We start from the raw sequence: 18,847 nt of genomic DNA, 5'->3' as shown, positions 1-18,847 counted from the left end.
TTCACAAGAGACTGCAAGCACGCACTCACCAAACAATGCCACTATTTAAAGAACAACTTAAATGTAAAAAGTAAAGGATTAAACTAAATTTATTAAACTTAAATGTAACTACAATGCTTTTTCATGTTAATTATGTACTGTAATTTTTTCCTGTGTTTCTCAGTTTTTTAAACTTCATTGTTTTTTATTGCTGTTTCCTATTTTTAAAAAACACCTGAAGAAGGCTGTCAAAAGCCAAAACTAGTAGTGTTATACCATTAAAACCTTACAATTATTCTCGGTTTCAGTCATTACATTCTCTTTATACAAATATATATATAAATGAATGATCATTAACTCAGTTAACATACATATTTTTTAAAAGAATTGAATGACTAGAACCGAGATTTAAGTAAAAAGGTTTTAATATTAAAACACTACTAGTTTTGGCTTGTAACAGCCTTCATCAGGTGACATTATAAAAGAAAGAAAAAAGAAAAAACACTAAAACACTGAAGCTTAAATAAACTAAGAACATCTTAGAGAGTCTCTATACATAATTAACATTAAAATGTTCTGGTTGTATTTAAAGCTGTTCTTTCGTTTGTGGTATTGTTGGGAAAGTATGTGCTAGTAGCATCTCATGAACGCCAGTACATGATTACAGCTGAATGACTATCTGGGAGGTTGTAGCTCAAGTTATTATTTAGATGAACAGGACTGAAGATGATTTCCCTAGATTCTACGATTTTTCTCTCTAGTTCATCATTGCAACAGAAGATGTTAGTAGATTTTTCCCAGCAGACTTTGTGACTTTGGATTTCATCATTAGGATTAGCCGAGAAAAGGATATGACTTGATAATACACTGGCTCGCTGTCTCTTGTAAGTAATGTCCACTTCCAAAAATCTGTTTCTTAATAAGCTACCCAAAACCTTGTCATCATCAATTCAAATACCCTGGTGTATATAAAATATTGTGTGATTGTGATATTCCTTATTTTGGGCAGACAGACAAATTTGTCGAATTGCGTATGGAAGAACACATGGGGGACATTACTTACAAGAGACAGCGAGCCAGTGCATTATCAAGTCATATCCTTTTCTTGGCTAATCCTAATGATGAAAGCCAAAGTCACAAAGTCTGCTGGGAAAAATCTACTAACATCTTCCATTGCAATGATGAACTAGAGAGAAAAATCGTAGAATCTAGGGAAATCATCTTCAGTCCTGTTCATCTAAATAATAACTTGAGCTACAACCTCCCAGATAGTCATTCAGCTGTAATCATATACTGGCGTTCTTGAGATGCTACTAGCACATACTTTCCCAACAATACCACAAACGAAAGAACAGCTTTAAATACAACCAGAACATTTTAATGTTAATTATGTATAGAGACTCTCTAAGATGTTCTTAGTTTATTTAAGCTTCAGTGTTTTAGTGTTTTTTCTTTTTTCTTTCTTTTATAATGTCACCTGATGAAGGCTGTTACAAGCCGAAACTAGTAGTGTTTTAATATTAAAACCTTTTTACTTAAATCTCGGTTCTAGTCATTCAATTCTTTTAAAAAATATGTATGTTAACTGAGTTAATGATCATTCATTTATATATATATTTGTATAAAGAGAATGTAATGACTGAAACCGAGAATAATTGTAAGGTTTTAATGGTATAACACTACTAGTTTTGGCTTTTGACAGCCTTCTTCAGGTGTTTTTTAAAAATAGGAAACAGCAATAAAAAACAATGAAGTTTAAAAAACTGAGAAACACAGGAAAAAATTACAGTACATAATTAACATGAAAAAGCATTGTAGTTACATTTAAGTTTAATAAATTTAGTTTAATCCTTTACTTTTTACATTTAAGTTGTTCTTTTTTTTTCTTTTTTCTTTCTTTTATAATGTCACCTGATGAAGGCTGTTACAAACCGAAACTAGTGGTGTTTTAATATTAAAACCTTTTTACTTAAATCTCGGTTCTAGTCATTCAATTCTTTAAAAATATATATATATGTGTGTGTGTGTGTGTGTGTGTTTGAAAGAATGATCATTAACTCGGTTAACATACACATTTTTATGAAGAATTGAATGACTAGAACCAAGATTTAAGTAAAAAGGTTTTAATATTAAAACACTACTAGTTACGGCCTATAACAGCCTTCATCAGGTGACATTATAAAAGAAAGAAAAAAGAAAAAAACACTAAACACTGAAGGTTAAAAGACTATGAACAACATAGATAGTCTCTATACATAATTAGCATGAAAAGGTTGTAGTTGTATTTAAAGCTGTTCTTTCATTTGTTGCATTATTGGGAGAGTGCGGGCTTGCAGCATCACGTGAACGCCAGTACATGATTACAGCTGAATGACTATCTGGGAGGTTGTAGCTCAAGTTATTATTTAGATGAACAGGATTGAAGATGATTTCTCTAGATTCCACGATTTTTCTCTCTAGTTCATCATTGCAACAGAAGATGTTAGTAGATTTTTCCAGCAGACTTTGTGACTTTGGTTTTCATTATTAGGATTAGCCAAGAAAAGGATATGACTTGATAATGCACTGGCTCGCTGTTTCTTGTAAGTAATGTCTCTCATGTGTTCTTCCATATGCAATTCAACAGATTTGTCTGTCTGCCCAAAATAAGAAATATCACAATCACACAATATTTTATATACGCCAGGGTATTTGAGTTGATGATGACAAGGTTTTGGGTGGCTTATTAAGAAACGGATCTTTGGAAGTGGAGTGAACTTCATCCGTTAATTTCTCGCATATATGGTGTTCCTAAAATCCATAAAGAGAACACCCCATTATGCCCAATTGTAGAAGGTATCAATTCTCTGACGTACAATCTTTCAAAATATCTTGCCAAATACCTAAAACGTTTTTCAGGCAAGTCACCATCCTTTCACAAGCACACTACAGAATTTGTTACGTACATCAAGGATATTACAGTTAATGAAGATGACATCATGGCTAGCTTGGACATATCTTCTTTGTTCACTAATGTCCCAACAGATGAAGTCCTAACATTACTCAAGGACAAGTTATCCAAAAAAAGTTAGCCTTGCTTACACATTGCATCAGGTCTGGTTACTTCAAATTTCAAGATAATATATACAAACAAAATCATGGACTGGCTATGGGTAATCGTTTATCCCCTTTACTCGCAAATATTTACTTAGAGGATTTTGAAACCAAGGCTATCTCTTCCTTTATTTTAACACCTAAAGTTTGGAAACACTATGAAGATGATGTCTTCATTATTTGGAGCCATGGACATGAATCCCGTATGGTTTTCCTCGAACATCTCAATAGCCGACATCAAAGTATTAAGTTTACTGCCGAGCTTGAAACGGATAATTCCTTGCCTTTTCTTGATGTCAAACTGACTCGCACTTCTGGTAAACTCAAAATATCGATATATAGAAAGCCCACACATATCAACAGATATCTGCATAGTCAGTCCCATCATTTCCCTCCTCATAAGCTTGGAATAATTTCCACCTTGGACATAGAGCCCGTTCTCTTCTTGATGACCCAAATGAACTTCTTACAGAAATAAACCATCTGAAAACTTCTTTCGAAGTTAATGGATATTCCAAGAGAATCATTGAAAAATTCCTTCATAATCCTCCTAGACATTACTCAGAAGTAACAAATAGATTCAAAGGCAATATATCTATTCCTTACATAAGTACAGTTTCACATAAATTAGCAAAAGTTCTAAGAAAATACAATATCAGAATCTTGTTCACTCCACTTCCAAAGATCCATTTCTTAATAAGCCACCCAAAACCTTGTCATCATCAACTCAAATACCCTGGTGTATATAAAATATTGTGTGATTGCGATATTCCTTATTTTGGGCAGACAGACAAATTGCGTATGGAAGAACACATGAGGGACGTTACTTACAAGAGACAGTGAGCCAGTGCATTATCTAGTTATATCCTTTTCTCGGCTAATCCTAATGATGAAAACCAAAGTCACAAAGTCTGCTGGAAAAAATCTACTAACATCTTCCGTTGCAATGATGAGCTAGAGAGAAAAATTGTGGAATCTAGAGAAATCATCTTCAATCCTGTTCATCTAAATAATAACTTGAGCTACAACCTCCCAGATAGTCATTCAGCTGTAATTATATACTGGCGTTCACGTGATGCTGCAAGCACGCACTCTCCCAATGCAACAAACGAAAGTACAGCTTTAAATACAACTACAACCTTTTCATGCTAATTATGTATAGAGACTGTCTATGTTTTTCATAGTCTTTTAACCTTCAGTGTTTAGTGTTTTTTCTTTTTTCTTTCTTTTATAATGTCACCTGATGAAGGCTGTTTTTTTATTGAAAAGTGTTTTTTTATTAAAACCTTTTTACTTAAATATCGGTTCTAGTCATTCAATTCTTCATATATATATATATATATATATATACACATATATACACACACATACAGGGTGGTTCAAAATTCCACGTAGAGAACATCAAAATCAACCATATTTACATAGGAAAGCATGACCGGAAACACCACCAGAAGGTACTAACAGGGACACAAAGATACAGAAATAACACAAGGCAGTAAGTAGTGTAAAAAATTTTATTAGGCATAACTGAACAGTTCAATAGTAGTTGGATATATAATATGGTTTCACATCAGGTGTTCAAAGTTATGACCATTGGCAGTGATGGATGCCTGACACCGACGATGCATTGATTGCTGTACATTTTTGAAAATACCTGGAGTTTCCCGGATATTAGCAGCGGCAATGGCGATTCTTGAAACAAGGTCCATGTCAGAGGCAACAGGTATTTCATACACCATGGCTTTAAGGGTCCATAAATGGTTTCACATCAGGCGCTCATCATATAGTTTCACATCAGGTGCTCAAAGTTATTACCATTAGCAGTGATGCGTGCCTCGATGACGCATTGATTGCCATACATTTTCGAAAATATCTGGAGTTTCCCAGATATTAGCAGCAGTGATGGCGATTCTTGCCACAAGGTCCATGTCAGAGGCAACAGGTGTTTCGTATACCATGGGTTTAAGGTCCCCCCCCCCCATAGAAAGAAATCAATGCTCAATAAATCAGGTGAGTGGGGGCCATGCAAAGGGTCCACCATGCCCAATCCATCGAGCCTCAAAGTCAAAGGACCTGTCCAAATACTGATGCACAGAAATGCCAAAATGGACTGGAGCCTCATCGTGCTGGAACCACATTTTCTGTCACAGAGTCATTGGCATTTCTAAATCCGGGAGAACTTCTTCCAGAAAGGTCCGATACTTCTGGGAGTCCAGTCGGGGTGGACAGGTATGGGCCGACTAAACAGTCAGTGATGATACCTGCCCATACATTAATGGTGAAGCGTTGTTGTTGTGCAGCATGCGATCGCACAGTGTGTGGGTTCTCATTGGCCCACACATGAGCATTGTGGTGATTGAAGACCCTTCGAGGGTAAATGAAGCTTCATCTGTGAACAAAACAGAAGTTGGAAAATCTGGGTCTACGGCACTTTTCTGCAGAAACCACTGCGCGAATTCCACATGTCGAGGATAATCTTCGGCCATCAGTAACTGGACTCTGTTGCAGATGAAATGGATGTAAGGACTCAGAGTGCAAAACGCACAATACACTGGATCGAGATACTCCTATAGCAGAGGCAACGGCACATGTGCTTGTCTCTGGATTATTGTCCATTGCATGCAGCATCTCCTCTTTCATGACAGGATTTCATGTCGATCGTGACCGCCAACTATCATGCCTATGATCCTTGAATGATCCATAGTCACACAAATTCTGATGCAAATGCGCAAATATTTGGTTGATGCAGTACACGTCTGTTTGGTTACCTTTCACGATACATTCATACATCAGCTCATCCATTACCATCAGCTAACCCATAAACGAGGTGCATGTCTGCCATCTCAGTGTTCATAAAACGCCGCATGTTCTTTGTACGATGTCGAAAGCTTGAATGAGGAAGTCCTAATTGATCACCTGGAGTGCTGGCAAACAGTGCCATCTATCACTTTCGGTGGCGTTTCCGTCATGCTTTCCTATGTGAATATGGTTGATTTTGTTCTCTACCCCTAAGTTTGCATCTGGACTTTTGAACCACCCTGTATATATACACAATCATACCCCGACTTACATGAATCCGGAGTTATGTGCTTTCTTACATGTATGTATTCCCGTCCCGCTTCACGCCTCACCACTAGTCGTATCTTTCAGGCGCCGGCCACATTCGCCAGTGTCACACATGCTGTGAACAAGCACTGACGTGTTTCGCAAGGTCTCCACATTCATACACGATTTTTATAGTCTACAAACCTGTTAAGGATTTTGAAGGCAGAATGAAAATTTGTGAGCTAGCAAAGAAGTTCGATCTACAGGAATCCACAGTAAGAATAATCATAAAGGAAAGGTTTACAGATTTTGGAGGACATAGATTCTAATGAGGAACGAATTGTAGCTGCAAGGCAAGGAATAAAAATATCATTAGCTTGCTCTGAAGAAATTTTGCGTGACAAGAAAACTACATTATGTCATCAGACGAAGCTACCAAATCTATCAGACGAATCTACCAAATCTATCAGACGAATCTACCTTTGTAAACCAAAGGTTTACAAAGGTTTTTGTAAACCTTTGGCCCGAATTGTATGTTTGTATATATAAATTACATGCAAAATTATACCCCGAGTTACGCGAATTCGACTTACGCGCTTTTTGTTGGTCTCACCTACCGCGTAACTTCGGGGTTTTACTGTGTGTATATATATATATATATGTGTGTGTGTGTGTGTGTCACTACTGTCTCTACCGCCTCTTAATGGAATGTTACACCAGAACTGAATATGTCCTGAATGTGACAAAAAAATTTATAAGCAAATTGGTGTAGTGAAAAAGAGAGGGATGATAATTATAGATCATTTTAATTATTGAAATGTTATAATTGGCATGAAAATCATCTTTTCATGCCAATTGGAATGAAAAGATGACATCTAGGATTTAAGGAGAATAAATTTCTAGAGCTCTGACAGACACCTATGTGAAGCAGTCTATCACAGAAAGTGCACAAGTATACAGAGATTTCGATTTGACAAGGATGTTATTGGAAATAAAGTATTGAATCTGCCTCCATCTAGCACGGGGTGTCCATGAGGTGATCACTTGGGTGGAGACTGGTCCTATGAAACTTCTACAAGTCAAGGGTACATGTGGATTTACAAGACTAGTGATTACGAAAAGCTTAGGAGACAGCTTAGAACTATAAAATTAAATGTAGAGAATGATGGAAAGGAGAGATCAATGCTGCTTGATCACTAGTTGAAGAACTATTTAATAGCAATGCCTGAATGAATTCTAAAACACTTAGGAAATTAAGTTATGAAATGGATAAATGGTTATATTAGCCATGCAATCTGGAAGAAGCTGTATAAAGTGGAAAGCAATAATCATTTATTTGGGGAGAATGAAGAACAGGCAAGAAATGTGATCCATCTGATAAGGAAATCAAAAGAACAGTAGGATCAGCAATTACTTAATCAGGCTTCATTACTCTCTGGGATTATTTTTAGGTGGTTTGTAAGAAGAAAGTATGGCTGGCTGTAGAATGATAATTAAGATAGAGAAGCTCCATATCTCAGTCAGTAATGACAGTGCTCCTTTGCTGAAATACCTGTGTTCAAATCCTGTTCAGAAGGAAAAGGACTCTATAAGGATTTTTCAACTAAAGGTGAGACAGCCAGCCTCATATAAAAGTGATAAAAATTTCCCTTCTAGAAACTTAGGTTTTTCATCTTACAGGACAGACGAAATGGACAGAGAATACATGCAATTTACAAACATAAAAGATTATATATTTAGAATTAAATGTCCTATCATAGCATTAATTAGGTTTCTATGAAGCCAAGTGAAACATGACAGGTAATCAAGCATAATATATAAAGTGAAGATGTGATGAGAAAATGATGGAGTGAAGAAGTATGTAACGAATAGTTCAAAGTATTTTATCTTCATATGTGCAATATCATGCAGAGCTTGAATGAAGAGGTAGGAGGAGGCGGAGAAGTGCTTATAAATTAGCAGGAAATATATGAGAAATTAAATAAACTTGATGTTAATAAGGCAATAGGACTTGACATATCATCAGGTGTTTTAATGGAACATTTCAAGAAGTTAATGACAGCTTTGATTTATTTATTGAACAAGTATGTCAAGAATTAGGTAAGATTAGAAATGACGGGCAGTAGCTCTGTGCCATGTTCTTGTGTCATCTTTTACCTAAAAGCTAGGAATGTTTGGGGAAACAGAAATGTGTGTTAGAAGATTTTCTTATTTTTTTATAATTAACTTTGCTGTATATCTGTATACATATACAGCAAATATATACATACAGTCATAAATATTGACAGTCCAATTATTCTTAAATAAGTAAAATTAACAAAAATTATAGTTTTATTCAAAATATGCAAATAATAAAAATTGCCTAATTCACAAAAATAGCTTACCAGTTTCTGAACACTGTGTTCCTTTAAATGCAGCTAACTTTGGATATATCTATAATAATAATTAAAAATAGTGAAAAATATTAACTTACTTCAATTATTATTTCATAATAATAATAATTATAAACTCTTAACTAATGATAACTGTAATATAAAGTAAAAGCATAATGTAATGTAAAATGTTACCATTAGTGGGCAAAGATATCAAGTTTTGATATTAATCATTATTTTATTGTTAATTTAAAGTAAATCTAATCAAATTTGCTATGACTATCTATCGATCTTCTATCAGACTTCTATTTACCAAACTGCAGAGTTTGGTAGATAGAAAAAGAGGAATGATATGATTCAGATATTTAAGTTGTTGAGAGCTATTTATCAGACTGACCTAGGGAGATTTTTTGTGTTGTAGAATAAAGGGAAAGAACAAGGACAAGGTGCCATCCTTTGAAGTCGTGAAAGGAAGTGGTGAGGAAGAGAGTAACAAGTGGCTTTTTTTGCGTTAGTGGTGGTTGGACCATGGAATAATATAAAACGAACTTTTTTATTAAAACACTTAAATAACATTTATATGTTTACTTATGACAATCAAACTAAATGTCATAAGTAACTGCATAGCCTTCAATATTCTAGAATGAATGATTGATGGTATTCATGTCAGAGTTTCTGGATCAGAAAACTATGTAGACACTGGAATGTAAATAAATAATGGTACTGCTGGACTTTGCAAAGGCATTTGACAGAATACTGCATGGAAAACTATTATATAAGTTGGAACAAATGGGAATGTATATGAGGCTGGTGGCATGGATAGGGGAATGACTCATAGACAGACATCAGAGGGGAGTGGAACAAGGCAAATGAGGGTGACCAGTGGAGTGCCCCAGAGCTCTGTACTACGAGCACTACTCTTTAATTTGTAGATTAATGATATAGCAGAAGATTTGAAGGGAGACATTCAGTTATTTGCTGATGATGCAAAACTAGGGAGGGCAATAGTTGATACCGGGTTTTCAGAAGGATGAAGAGATGTTGGAAAGGGTCCAAAGGAGACTGCCTAAGGTAGTTTCTGACCTCTGGAATGTCGAGTATGAGGAAAGATTGAAAAGATGTAATTTGCAGAGTCTGGTGGACAGGAGGAAGAGGGGAGATATGATAGAGACCTACAAGTTGGTAAGGAGTTGTTATAGGATCAATGCTGGAGAAGTTTTACAGAGAATAGTCGGAGATCAGGGGAGAACCAGGGGTCATCCCTGGAAACTGTATAAAGAGGGTGTGAGTAGGGGAGTGAGAGGCAGGTTTTTTTGTGCAGAGTTGTGAATGATTGGAATGCCTTGCCTGAGAATGTGGTGTCTGCAAAGAGTTTGAGTGTGTTTAAAACACGGTATGATGAGCTGTGTGTGTGATAAAAGGACCTCCCAGATGAGTCTTTGACTCCATGAGGTCTTGGGGTGGTAATAATAATAATAATAATAAAGGTGATGTAGATATCTTACAAGATAATTTAAATAAATTGGCAGTGTGGGCAAAGGTTATCAATTCAACATTGTAAAATGTAAGGTAATGCACTTTAGGATGAAAAGATTACACATTTCATATTATATTGATGATACTAGTTTACAGGAAATTGATGAGGCTAAGGATCTAGGGGGTGATGCTGGATAGAGATTTGAAATTCAGAGGACATATTGCAAGAGTTCGCAAAATAGCTCAGAGAATTACTTGGATGCTGAAGAGCACAGTAACAAGTAAAGATAGGAAGGTCATTATCCCTCTTTATAAGGCTATGATTCGGCCACATGTTGACTGCTGTGCACAGATTTGATCACCTGTATTTCTTGGGGATTGGGAGGTGGTAGGATTCAGAGATGAGTGACCAAGCTGGTGACAGGTCTATGGAATGTTGTCTGTGAAGATGGATTGAGGATATGTGGAATGAAGGGTTTAGCTAAGAGGGGGGATATGATACAAACTTATAAGTTACTAAAAAGATACTATAAGATTAACACAAAAGAAATTTTTCAGTATATGGGGAGTAGGGAAAAACAAAGGACCACACTTGGAAGCTGTCTAAGAATGTGTCCCCCTAAGTAAGGATGTAGGGACTATGTTCTTTTCTTAGAGAGTGGTGAATGAGTGGAATGGATTGCCAAAGGTGGTTGTGAGTGCTCCAACAGTGAATAGGTTTAATATTATTATTATTATTACCTATGACCTCATGGAGTCAACAACTCATCTAGGAGGTCCTTTTATCATACACACAGCTTATCGTGCCATGCCTTAAACACATTCAAATTCTCTGTAGACACCACACTCTCAGGCAAGGCACATTCCAATCATTCACAACTCTGGTTCTTCCCTGATCTCCCACTGTTTTCTGTAGAACCTCTCCAACATTGATCCTCTAACAACCCCTTCTAACTTGTAGGTCTGTATCATATCTCCCCTCTTCCTTCCTATCCACTAGACTCTGTAAATTGCATCTTCTCAATCTTTCTTCATATTCAACATTCCAGAGGTCAGAAACTACCTTAGTCAGTCACCTCTGGACCCTTTCCAGCCTTTGGTTGTATTATAATCAATTTCTTGATATGTGGAGTGATCTCGAAGCAAAAGGGAAAGTTTTCTTCTGTAATTTGCTTAGTTCATAACTACAGTTGCAAAACTGACAAGGGAAAAGCAACTGTAGTTATGGACTTTCTAACCTCTTCGTCCTTCTGAAAAACAGGTGACCAAATTTGGGCACAGTAGTCCATGTGTGACCTAATCAAAGCCTTATACAATGGAATAAGAATCTCCCTACTTCTACAAGTCAACGTCCTCCATAACATTCCCAGAAGCCTTTGCATTGTCTTCACAATTTTGGCAATGTGTCCCCTAAATTTCAGATCCTTATTCACTATCACCCCAAGATCTCTTATTTCCTCCACCGCCGACAATATATCCCCATCAAGCAAAAATTTTACATCCTGTCTTTGTTTCCCAAATTTTAAAACCTTACATTTTGCAACATTGAACTCGCATCCCTATTCCCGTGCCCAACCACTCAATCCATTCAAGTCTTCTTGTAAGGGCACAACATCTCTACTTTTCATAGTTCGTCCCAATTTTGCACCATCTGCAAACAATTGAATATCTTCATCCAAATCTTTGCCAATATCATTTATCATTAACATACAAATTAAATAGTAATGGCCCTAAAACAGACTCCTGAGGTACCCCACTAGTGACTTTCCTTTTCTGGGATATTGCTTCCCCATACACAACTTGCTGATACTTATCAGATAGCCAGTCTCCGATTTGGTGGCAGGGAGTGGGATGTATTAAGGAGATGTAGATGGGTTAATGGATAGAGTGGGTCTCCAACAATGAGTCTTTTGACTCCATGGAGTCCCCACATAAATAATCTTCTTCTCTCTTCCATCATCTATGTGGATAATGAAGAGGCCGAATGAACTCTTTCCACTTTCGTCTGTCCTGGGAGAGTCCAAAACAATGGTCCTCCCAATACTCCTCTATGGAAGTGAATGCTGGAATCTCAAAAAAGCTGAAGAGAAAAAATGATTAGTTACTGAAATGGATTAGTTAAGAAGATTACTTGGAGTATCTCTGTTGGATCGACTAAGAAACGAAGACATAAGGAAATGACTAAAACAAGAAATAACAATAATAGACAAAATCCAAGAAAGAAGACTGCAATGGTTTGGCCATGTGACCAGAATGGGAACAGAAAGACTACCATCTAAAGCCCTGAATACAACGATGGAAGGTAAAAGATCCAAAGGATGGCCCAGAATTAGATGGATAGACAAAATAAAAGAGGACCTGAAAACCAAATCACAACAAGTGCCACCAAACTGGACAGAATTGTTCGGACATAAATAATATTAATAAATAATAATAAAAATAATTTACTAACTAAAAATTATTTAAAGCCAATATTTCGCTAGCTTAAGCTAGCATTATCAGAGGCAATTTAACACTACACACTCAGTGAAAACAGAAACTAAAAATAACTTGATAACAAGTTATTTTTAGTTTCTTTTGCCCTCATGTGCATGGAGGGCAAGAGTGGTGCTCTCTGTGGTGATTTCTGTTGTTAATGCAGATGGGTAGATAGGAAAGTGTACCAAAATCTGTTTAAAATCATACAGTCCATTCTGTTGTAGTTAACTGTTTTGTGTAGAACTTTGCAGCTTCCAGGAACAGTCGCTCTGATTTTAAATGAGATTTGTAAAGTAGCCTGGCTTTCTTCCATCCTATGAAGTCTATGGCATGTTGAGATAGCCTGCTTTTCAATTCTCCATTCCACTTGTATTTTTTGTGTTCTTTTTTTCTTGACCAGGGGATGCTGTAGATGCATTGGAAAGAGGGAGGGTCAGGTTTAGGCAATTCTTAATTGTCTTAAGCAGATAGATATTTTGTTTAGAGGTTTGTATATTTCTAATTCTGTGGTTAGGCGATTTTTCTGATTCTGTGGTCAGTTTATCTGATATGCATTTGATGTACGGTAGAGATATAGAGTATGTATAGACCGCTTTGGGGTTTGGGGATTTGTTGATCTTTTTTAAGAACAAAAATAAATAATAATAAATAAATAATATGTTCCCATCCAAGCATAAATTCTACATCCTGTTTTTGTTTCCCAAATTTTAAAACCTTACATTTTACAACATTGAACTCGCATCCCCATTCCCATGCACAACCGCTCAATTTATTCAAGTCTTCTTGTAAAGCCATTCATCCCCTCCTAATCAAGACAATTGTCTTGATTGGAAGGATGAATGGTGAGCAAGAATGGCTAACTTGCAGAGAGAGAGAGAGAGAGAGAGAGAGAGAAGAGATAGATGAGCTGAAAGAGAAGGAGGAATGTTTAGGGAGTGAGATGAGAAGTATGAAAGATGAGATTAGGCGAATCAGAGTAGGAGTGAGAGAGAATTTTGAGAATGAGAGAATAGAAACAGTAGACGAGAGGAAATGAGAGATAGTGATGGGAATGATAGAAGAGGAGAGAATAGAAAGAGTAGAAGAGAGGGAATGAAAGATAGTTATGGGAATGATGAGAGAGAAGAGAATAGAAACAGTAGAAGAGAGGAAATGAGAGATAGTTATGGGAATGATAGAAGAGGAGAGACTGAAAACAGTTGGAGAGAGGGAATGAGAAGAATGCGAGGGAGTGCTGGGAACAAAGGATAGTGTGATGACAGGACAGCAGGTAAGTAGGGGAACAGAGAGAGAGAAAGGGTTAGAGGAGAGAGAGAGAGAGAGAGGGATGCAGGTGAGTAATCAAGGAACAGGGTGGTAAGAGGTATAATGTATGGAGATGATCCGTGGTGTGCAAGGGATTCCAGAGGAGTGTTTGCCTGGAGGAATGATAGAAAGTGTAGCTATGGCAATTAAGTGGGATGAAAGTGTGGATGAGATGATTGTGATGGTGAGCACGAATGACTTGAGAGGCAATGTAAATCGGGTGGCAAGAGATCTGAGATTCATGCTGGAGGTTGTACAAAAGAAAATGCAGAGAGGAAAGATAGTGTGTGCATGTGTGTGTTACCCAGGTATGATAATGACAAGCTGAGTAGAAGAGCAGTAATAATGAATAGCATAATAGTCAGATGAGAGGATTGGAACATATGGATGTTTGGAGGGCATTTGAGGACAGAAAGGAGCTGTATACAAGAGACCGCTTGCATTTGAATGAGGTAGGATGTAGGCACCTAGCGAGATTGCTGTTTTCTGAATGAGTCGGTGCATCAATGCAGGGAAACTAGAATTCCCAGGGTGAATGGCAGCAGGGGTAGCCTCTTGTGGGAATAGGTGCTTATGGGAAGGAGGACGACATCAGGTAACACTGAGTCCAGTGGAGTCTGGAGGAGATAATGATAGGTATAGAAGTAGTGACATTTTTATGCTTTATGCTAATACAAGGAGTATCTGGAATAAAGGAGATGAATTGGTGGCGTGGATAGCATCAGCCTGTCAAAAGATTATTAGGATCTCTGAGATGTGGTTCGCAGAAGATGATATAACAACATGAATAGAAGTAGCAGGATATACAGCATTTTTTGGCAGGATAGGAAGGGAAAATGCAGTGGTGGAGTACTACTTATGATAAGTGATGACTTATGTCGTCTAAAAGGACATAAGAGGCTTTGGAAGGCAGTGACACTAATGGTTTTGAAACAATATGGTGTGAGCTAGAGGTGGGCAAGACAGGATATTTACTGGGGTGTTGAGCCAAGCCAAGGAGCACAGAGGGGGTGGGGAACAGGTGATAATTACACAGTTGAGCTTGGCAAGTGCAAGAAGAATGATTGTTATAGGAGATTTTAACTACAGCAGTATAAGTTGGGAAGAGGAAAATGCATATAGTAGTAATAAGGGAATGGAATTTTTCAAATTCCTGAGGGACAGATGTCTTAGGCAACATGTAATAGAGGGAACAAGATATTCAAGAGTATTGGATTTGGTCACTGCATCAGAAGAGCTGGTAATAACTGAGATGACATCTCTCCACCCAGTTAGAGAGAGAGAGCAATCATGTGGTTTTGACTTGGTAGATGAATAGACATGTAGGAGCATCAAAGAAAAGGGAACATATGTGGAATTATAAGGCAGGTGATTATAATAGTCTTAAATATCAACTTGGGGCAGTTCCATGGAGGGCAGAATTGGAAGGCCGGGATATCTTTAGTGTGTGGGAAATTGTGAAGAAATATTTGTTGGCAGCAATAGTAAGCTGTATTCCACGAGTGAAGAAGAGGACAAGATTTGTTGTAAAGTGGATGACAAACAATATCAAACAGAAAATGCAGGTGAAAAAAAGAGGTTATGGAATAGATATAAGGAGAGGGGGTGGAGAGCAAATGCATGAAGAATATAAGACTCAAGCCAGGAGAGTGACTAATATGGTAAGGAAGGCAAAACTGGAATATGAGAAAAGACTGACACTATGATCCAAAGATCTAGGGAAATTTTTAGCTATGTTTCCAGTAGGAGGAGAAATGATTGTGGAAGAATGACATTGTGGAATAAAAATGGGAATAAAGTGACTGATGCCGAGGAGTTTATTTGTTCAATAAACACTTTATTGAAGAATTTCATCCTGGAGAAGTAAATTTTAATACTAGAGGGAGAGGGCAGGTTCGAGGTTTAGAGGTGCAAGAGGAGAGTGTGTTCCAAATATTGAGTACCCTGGATGTCAGTAAAGCTGTGGGATTAGATAGTATTTCATCACGGGTTTTGTGAGAATGTGCTAAAGAACTGACAGCTCTGTTGATCTCGGTTTTCAATGAAAGTCTTTGCTATGGGAAAGGTACCAAGGAATGGAAGGAAGGGAAGATAGTGCCATTGCATAAGGGCGGTAGCAGACTGGATGTGTCTAACTATAGGCCAGTTTGTGTTTCATCAGTAGTTGTAAAGATCTTGGAGAAATTACTGAGAGACCATATACAGCATTGGGCAGATGTGGGTAATGTTATCTGTGAGAGCCAACATGGATCTGTTAAGGAGTGCTCTTGCTTTAGTAATATGATTGCCTTTTATAATAAAGTGACTAGAGCAGTTGATGAGTGAAAGGCATAAACTGCCATTTTTTTGGATTTTTGAATATTTTCAAAAGGCATTTGACATGGTGCCACATGATAAGCTGATATTTAAGTTACAGCACATGGGTTTAGATGTCAGGTTGGTCAACTGGATTCAGGATTGGCTGCCCAATATCAGAGAGTTGTGTATGATGGGGCAATATCAAGGAGGCAGAAGGTTACAAGTGGGGGTCCCAGGCTCAGTAGTGGGACTTTTATTGTTTAACCTTTATATCAATGATATTGTGAATGGATTGTAGGGGTAAATTCAGTTGTTTGCAGATGATCTGAAGTTGGGAAGGGTTATTAGTAATAGTGCAGATGTGGCAGCCCTGTAAAAGGATTTGAATGAACTAGACAGATGGGCGAATGGGGTATTGGTTTAATGCAAAATGTAAAGTCTTGAAGTTTGGGATACATCGATGGGAAGCCACATACTCGTTTGGAGGAGCTGTACTGGAGGAAGTAGGGGAGACAAGAGATCTAGGGTGATGATTGACAGAAAAAACTGAAATACAGGGAATATATTGCAAAGGTAGTGAAGTTAACCCCAGAGGATTGCTGCAATAATGAGAAGGACACTGGCCTGCAGAGATAAAAGAGTTATCGTTCCGTTATATAAGACCCTGATCAGACCACACTTAGACTATTGTTCTCAGAATTGGTACCTGGGATTTGAAGGGAATAAATTAATTGTGGAGAGAATAGAAAGGCAGATAACAAAGATGGTTTCAGGACTGCACACTGTTAGTTATGAGGATCAGCTGAGGGAATGTTGACTGCAGAGTTTGGTAGTTAGAAGAAGGAGAGGTGATATGATCGAGACTTTTAAACTGTTGAGAGGCAGTTACAGGGTAGACACTAGGGAGTTCTTTCACTTGGTGGAGCAGTAGGAAAGAACGATGACAAGGGGCCATCCCTGGAAGTTGCAAAGGGAAGGTGTGAGCAAGAAAGTGAGAAGTGGCTTCTTTGCATGGAGGGTGGTTGAACCATGGAATGCATTGCCTGAAAAAGTGGTGAGAGCAAGAATGGTCAATGAGTGGTATGATAGACTTTGTGTTTCCTAGGAAGGACCTCCCACGATGAGTCCTTTGACCCCATAATGGCCTGAATAATAATAATAATAATAATAATAATAATAATAATAATAATAATAATAATAAATAATTTTAAGGAGTTTGGCTAGAGGATTTGTTGTATCCATTTTGCTGGAATAATGTGAGTACAGCCTGTTCCAGGTACAGTACTTATCCTGATGATTAAATTTGCTCTGGCCTAGAGGCTAAAGCATTGAAAATTCCCCAAATTTCTGGGCATGATGGTGGCGTGAACTGGCATGTACATCTTCCTTGGTGTGTGTGTGTGTGTGTGTGTGTGTGTGTGTGTGTGTGTGTGTGTGTGTGTGTGTGTGTTGGGGGTGGAAGTTCCATGGTGAAACTAATTTCAGGATGGATATTATTGAGAAAATGGACAAAGTTAGACAAAGCCTGTGGGCCATGCAACCAAATAGCAAAGATATCATCTATATCTCTTAACCATACTTTTGGCTTGAAGGGGGGGGGGCAAAATTAAGTGCCAAAGATTCAAATGATTCCATGTATATGTTCACAATATGGATGAAAGTGTGGAGCCCATTGCTACACTTTTAATTTGCTTAAAAAACTGGCTGTTCCAGCTCAAATACCTCGATTTAAGGCAGCTCGCAAATGCCAGGGGGATAAATTTTGCACAGGAGGACTAGTGTGTTGTCTACTGGAACATTTGTAAAATGGGACTACACATCAAAGCTTACTGAGTGGTCGTTCTCCTCTAATTGAAGGTTTTGTATAGTGCTTTTAAAGTTTGTGGAGTTTTTTATATAAGAAATCTTGCCAATGTTTTTGTTGAGTTCATATGCCAAGTGTTTTGCTAGTTTATAGGGGGAACAATTTATGGCATCCATGATGGGGGGGGGGAGCAATGAGGATTCAGGTTTATAGACCTCAGTTAGCCCATATAGTCTTGGTGTATGCAGATAAAAATTTTTAGTTTGGACACAGTTTCAGTAGGCCAACTTGTAATGCTTTGTAGCTGGCTTAAAGTTTTGTTTTCAACTGATACTGTAGGGATTTTTAATGTGGACAAGTAAGTTGCAGTATTGGATAACAATTGTTTCAATGTAAATAAGATAGTTTATTATTGTAGTTGACTATGTTTGTGATCACCATAGCATGGCCCTTATCTGCTTTCACTATTATTGTTTTGATTTAGTTTTAAATTTTTCTGAGCTGCATTTTCTCCTTTGGAGCTGCTGCTTCATGGAGTGCTTGCATTTTTAAGTATTGCAGTGGCCTCACTTTAAAATGCAATATGGGATTGCAAATCTCATATGCAATTGTGCATATGAGAATTTTACTTGAGCAGTAGCAAAATAGGAAGTGCAGTGTCAGCTGTAAATGATTAATTTTAGTTAGTAAATTATTTATTTACATTCCAGTGGTTACTGTAGTTTCCTGTTCCAGAAACTTTGACATGAATAAGTGACAGCTACAGAAATTTAAACATGGAATGATTGATGGATTTTCCAATTACAGAATTGAAAAGTTGAGATTACAACATTTATTTACTGCTCTGTGAAGAGAAGGGAGTGCAGTTTGTGGATGTTACATGGCATGTATTTGAGGGAAGAATGGAATTATACAGACATGATGGATTGCACTTGAATGGCTTCAGAGTGAGTGAACTGGAGAAACTGTTGCTAGATGAAAGTGCAGTGTGTGTGTG

General features: G+C 37.4%; 1 protein-coding gene across 3 annotated transcripts in view; it reads right to left on the bottom strand.

Moving 5' to 3' along the window:
* Window positions 1-18,847, bottom strand: part of LOC150092169 (uncharacterized) — a 300,320-nt gene that overhangs the window by 111,185 nt on the left and 170,288 nt on the right. For all 3 annotated transcript variants that reach the window (XM_090415233.1, XM_090415231.1, XM_090415232.1), the window contains exon 12: window positions 8,502-8,550. In XM_090415233.1, coding sequence (XP_090271359.1) covers window positions 8,502-8,550 — 49 coding nt within the window. The remainder of the gene's footprint in view (window positions 1-8,501; window positions 8,551-18,847) is intronic.

The sequence above is a fragment of the Typopeltis vanoorti genome, unplaced genomic scaffold (assembly GCF_054136105.1).
Source record: "Typopeltis vanoorti isolate ZY-2024b unplaced genomic scaffold, IOZ_Tvanoo_1.0 HiC_scaffold_24, whole genome shotgun sequence".
Taxonomy (NCBI): domain Eukaryota; kingdom Metazoa; phylum Arthropoda; class Arachnida; order Uropygi; family Thelyphonidae; genus Typopeltis; species Typopeltis vanoorti.
The sequence above is the reverse complement of the archived record's forward strand: the minus strand, read 5'-3'. Positions and strand labels throughout refer to the sequence as shown.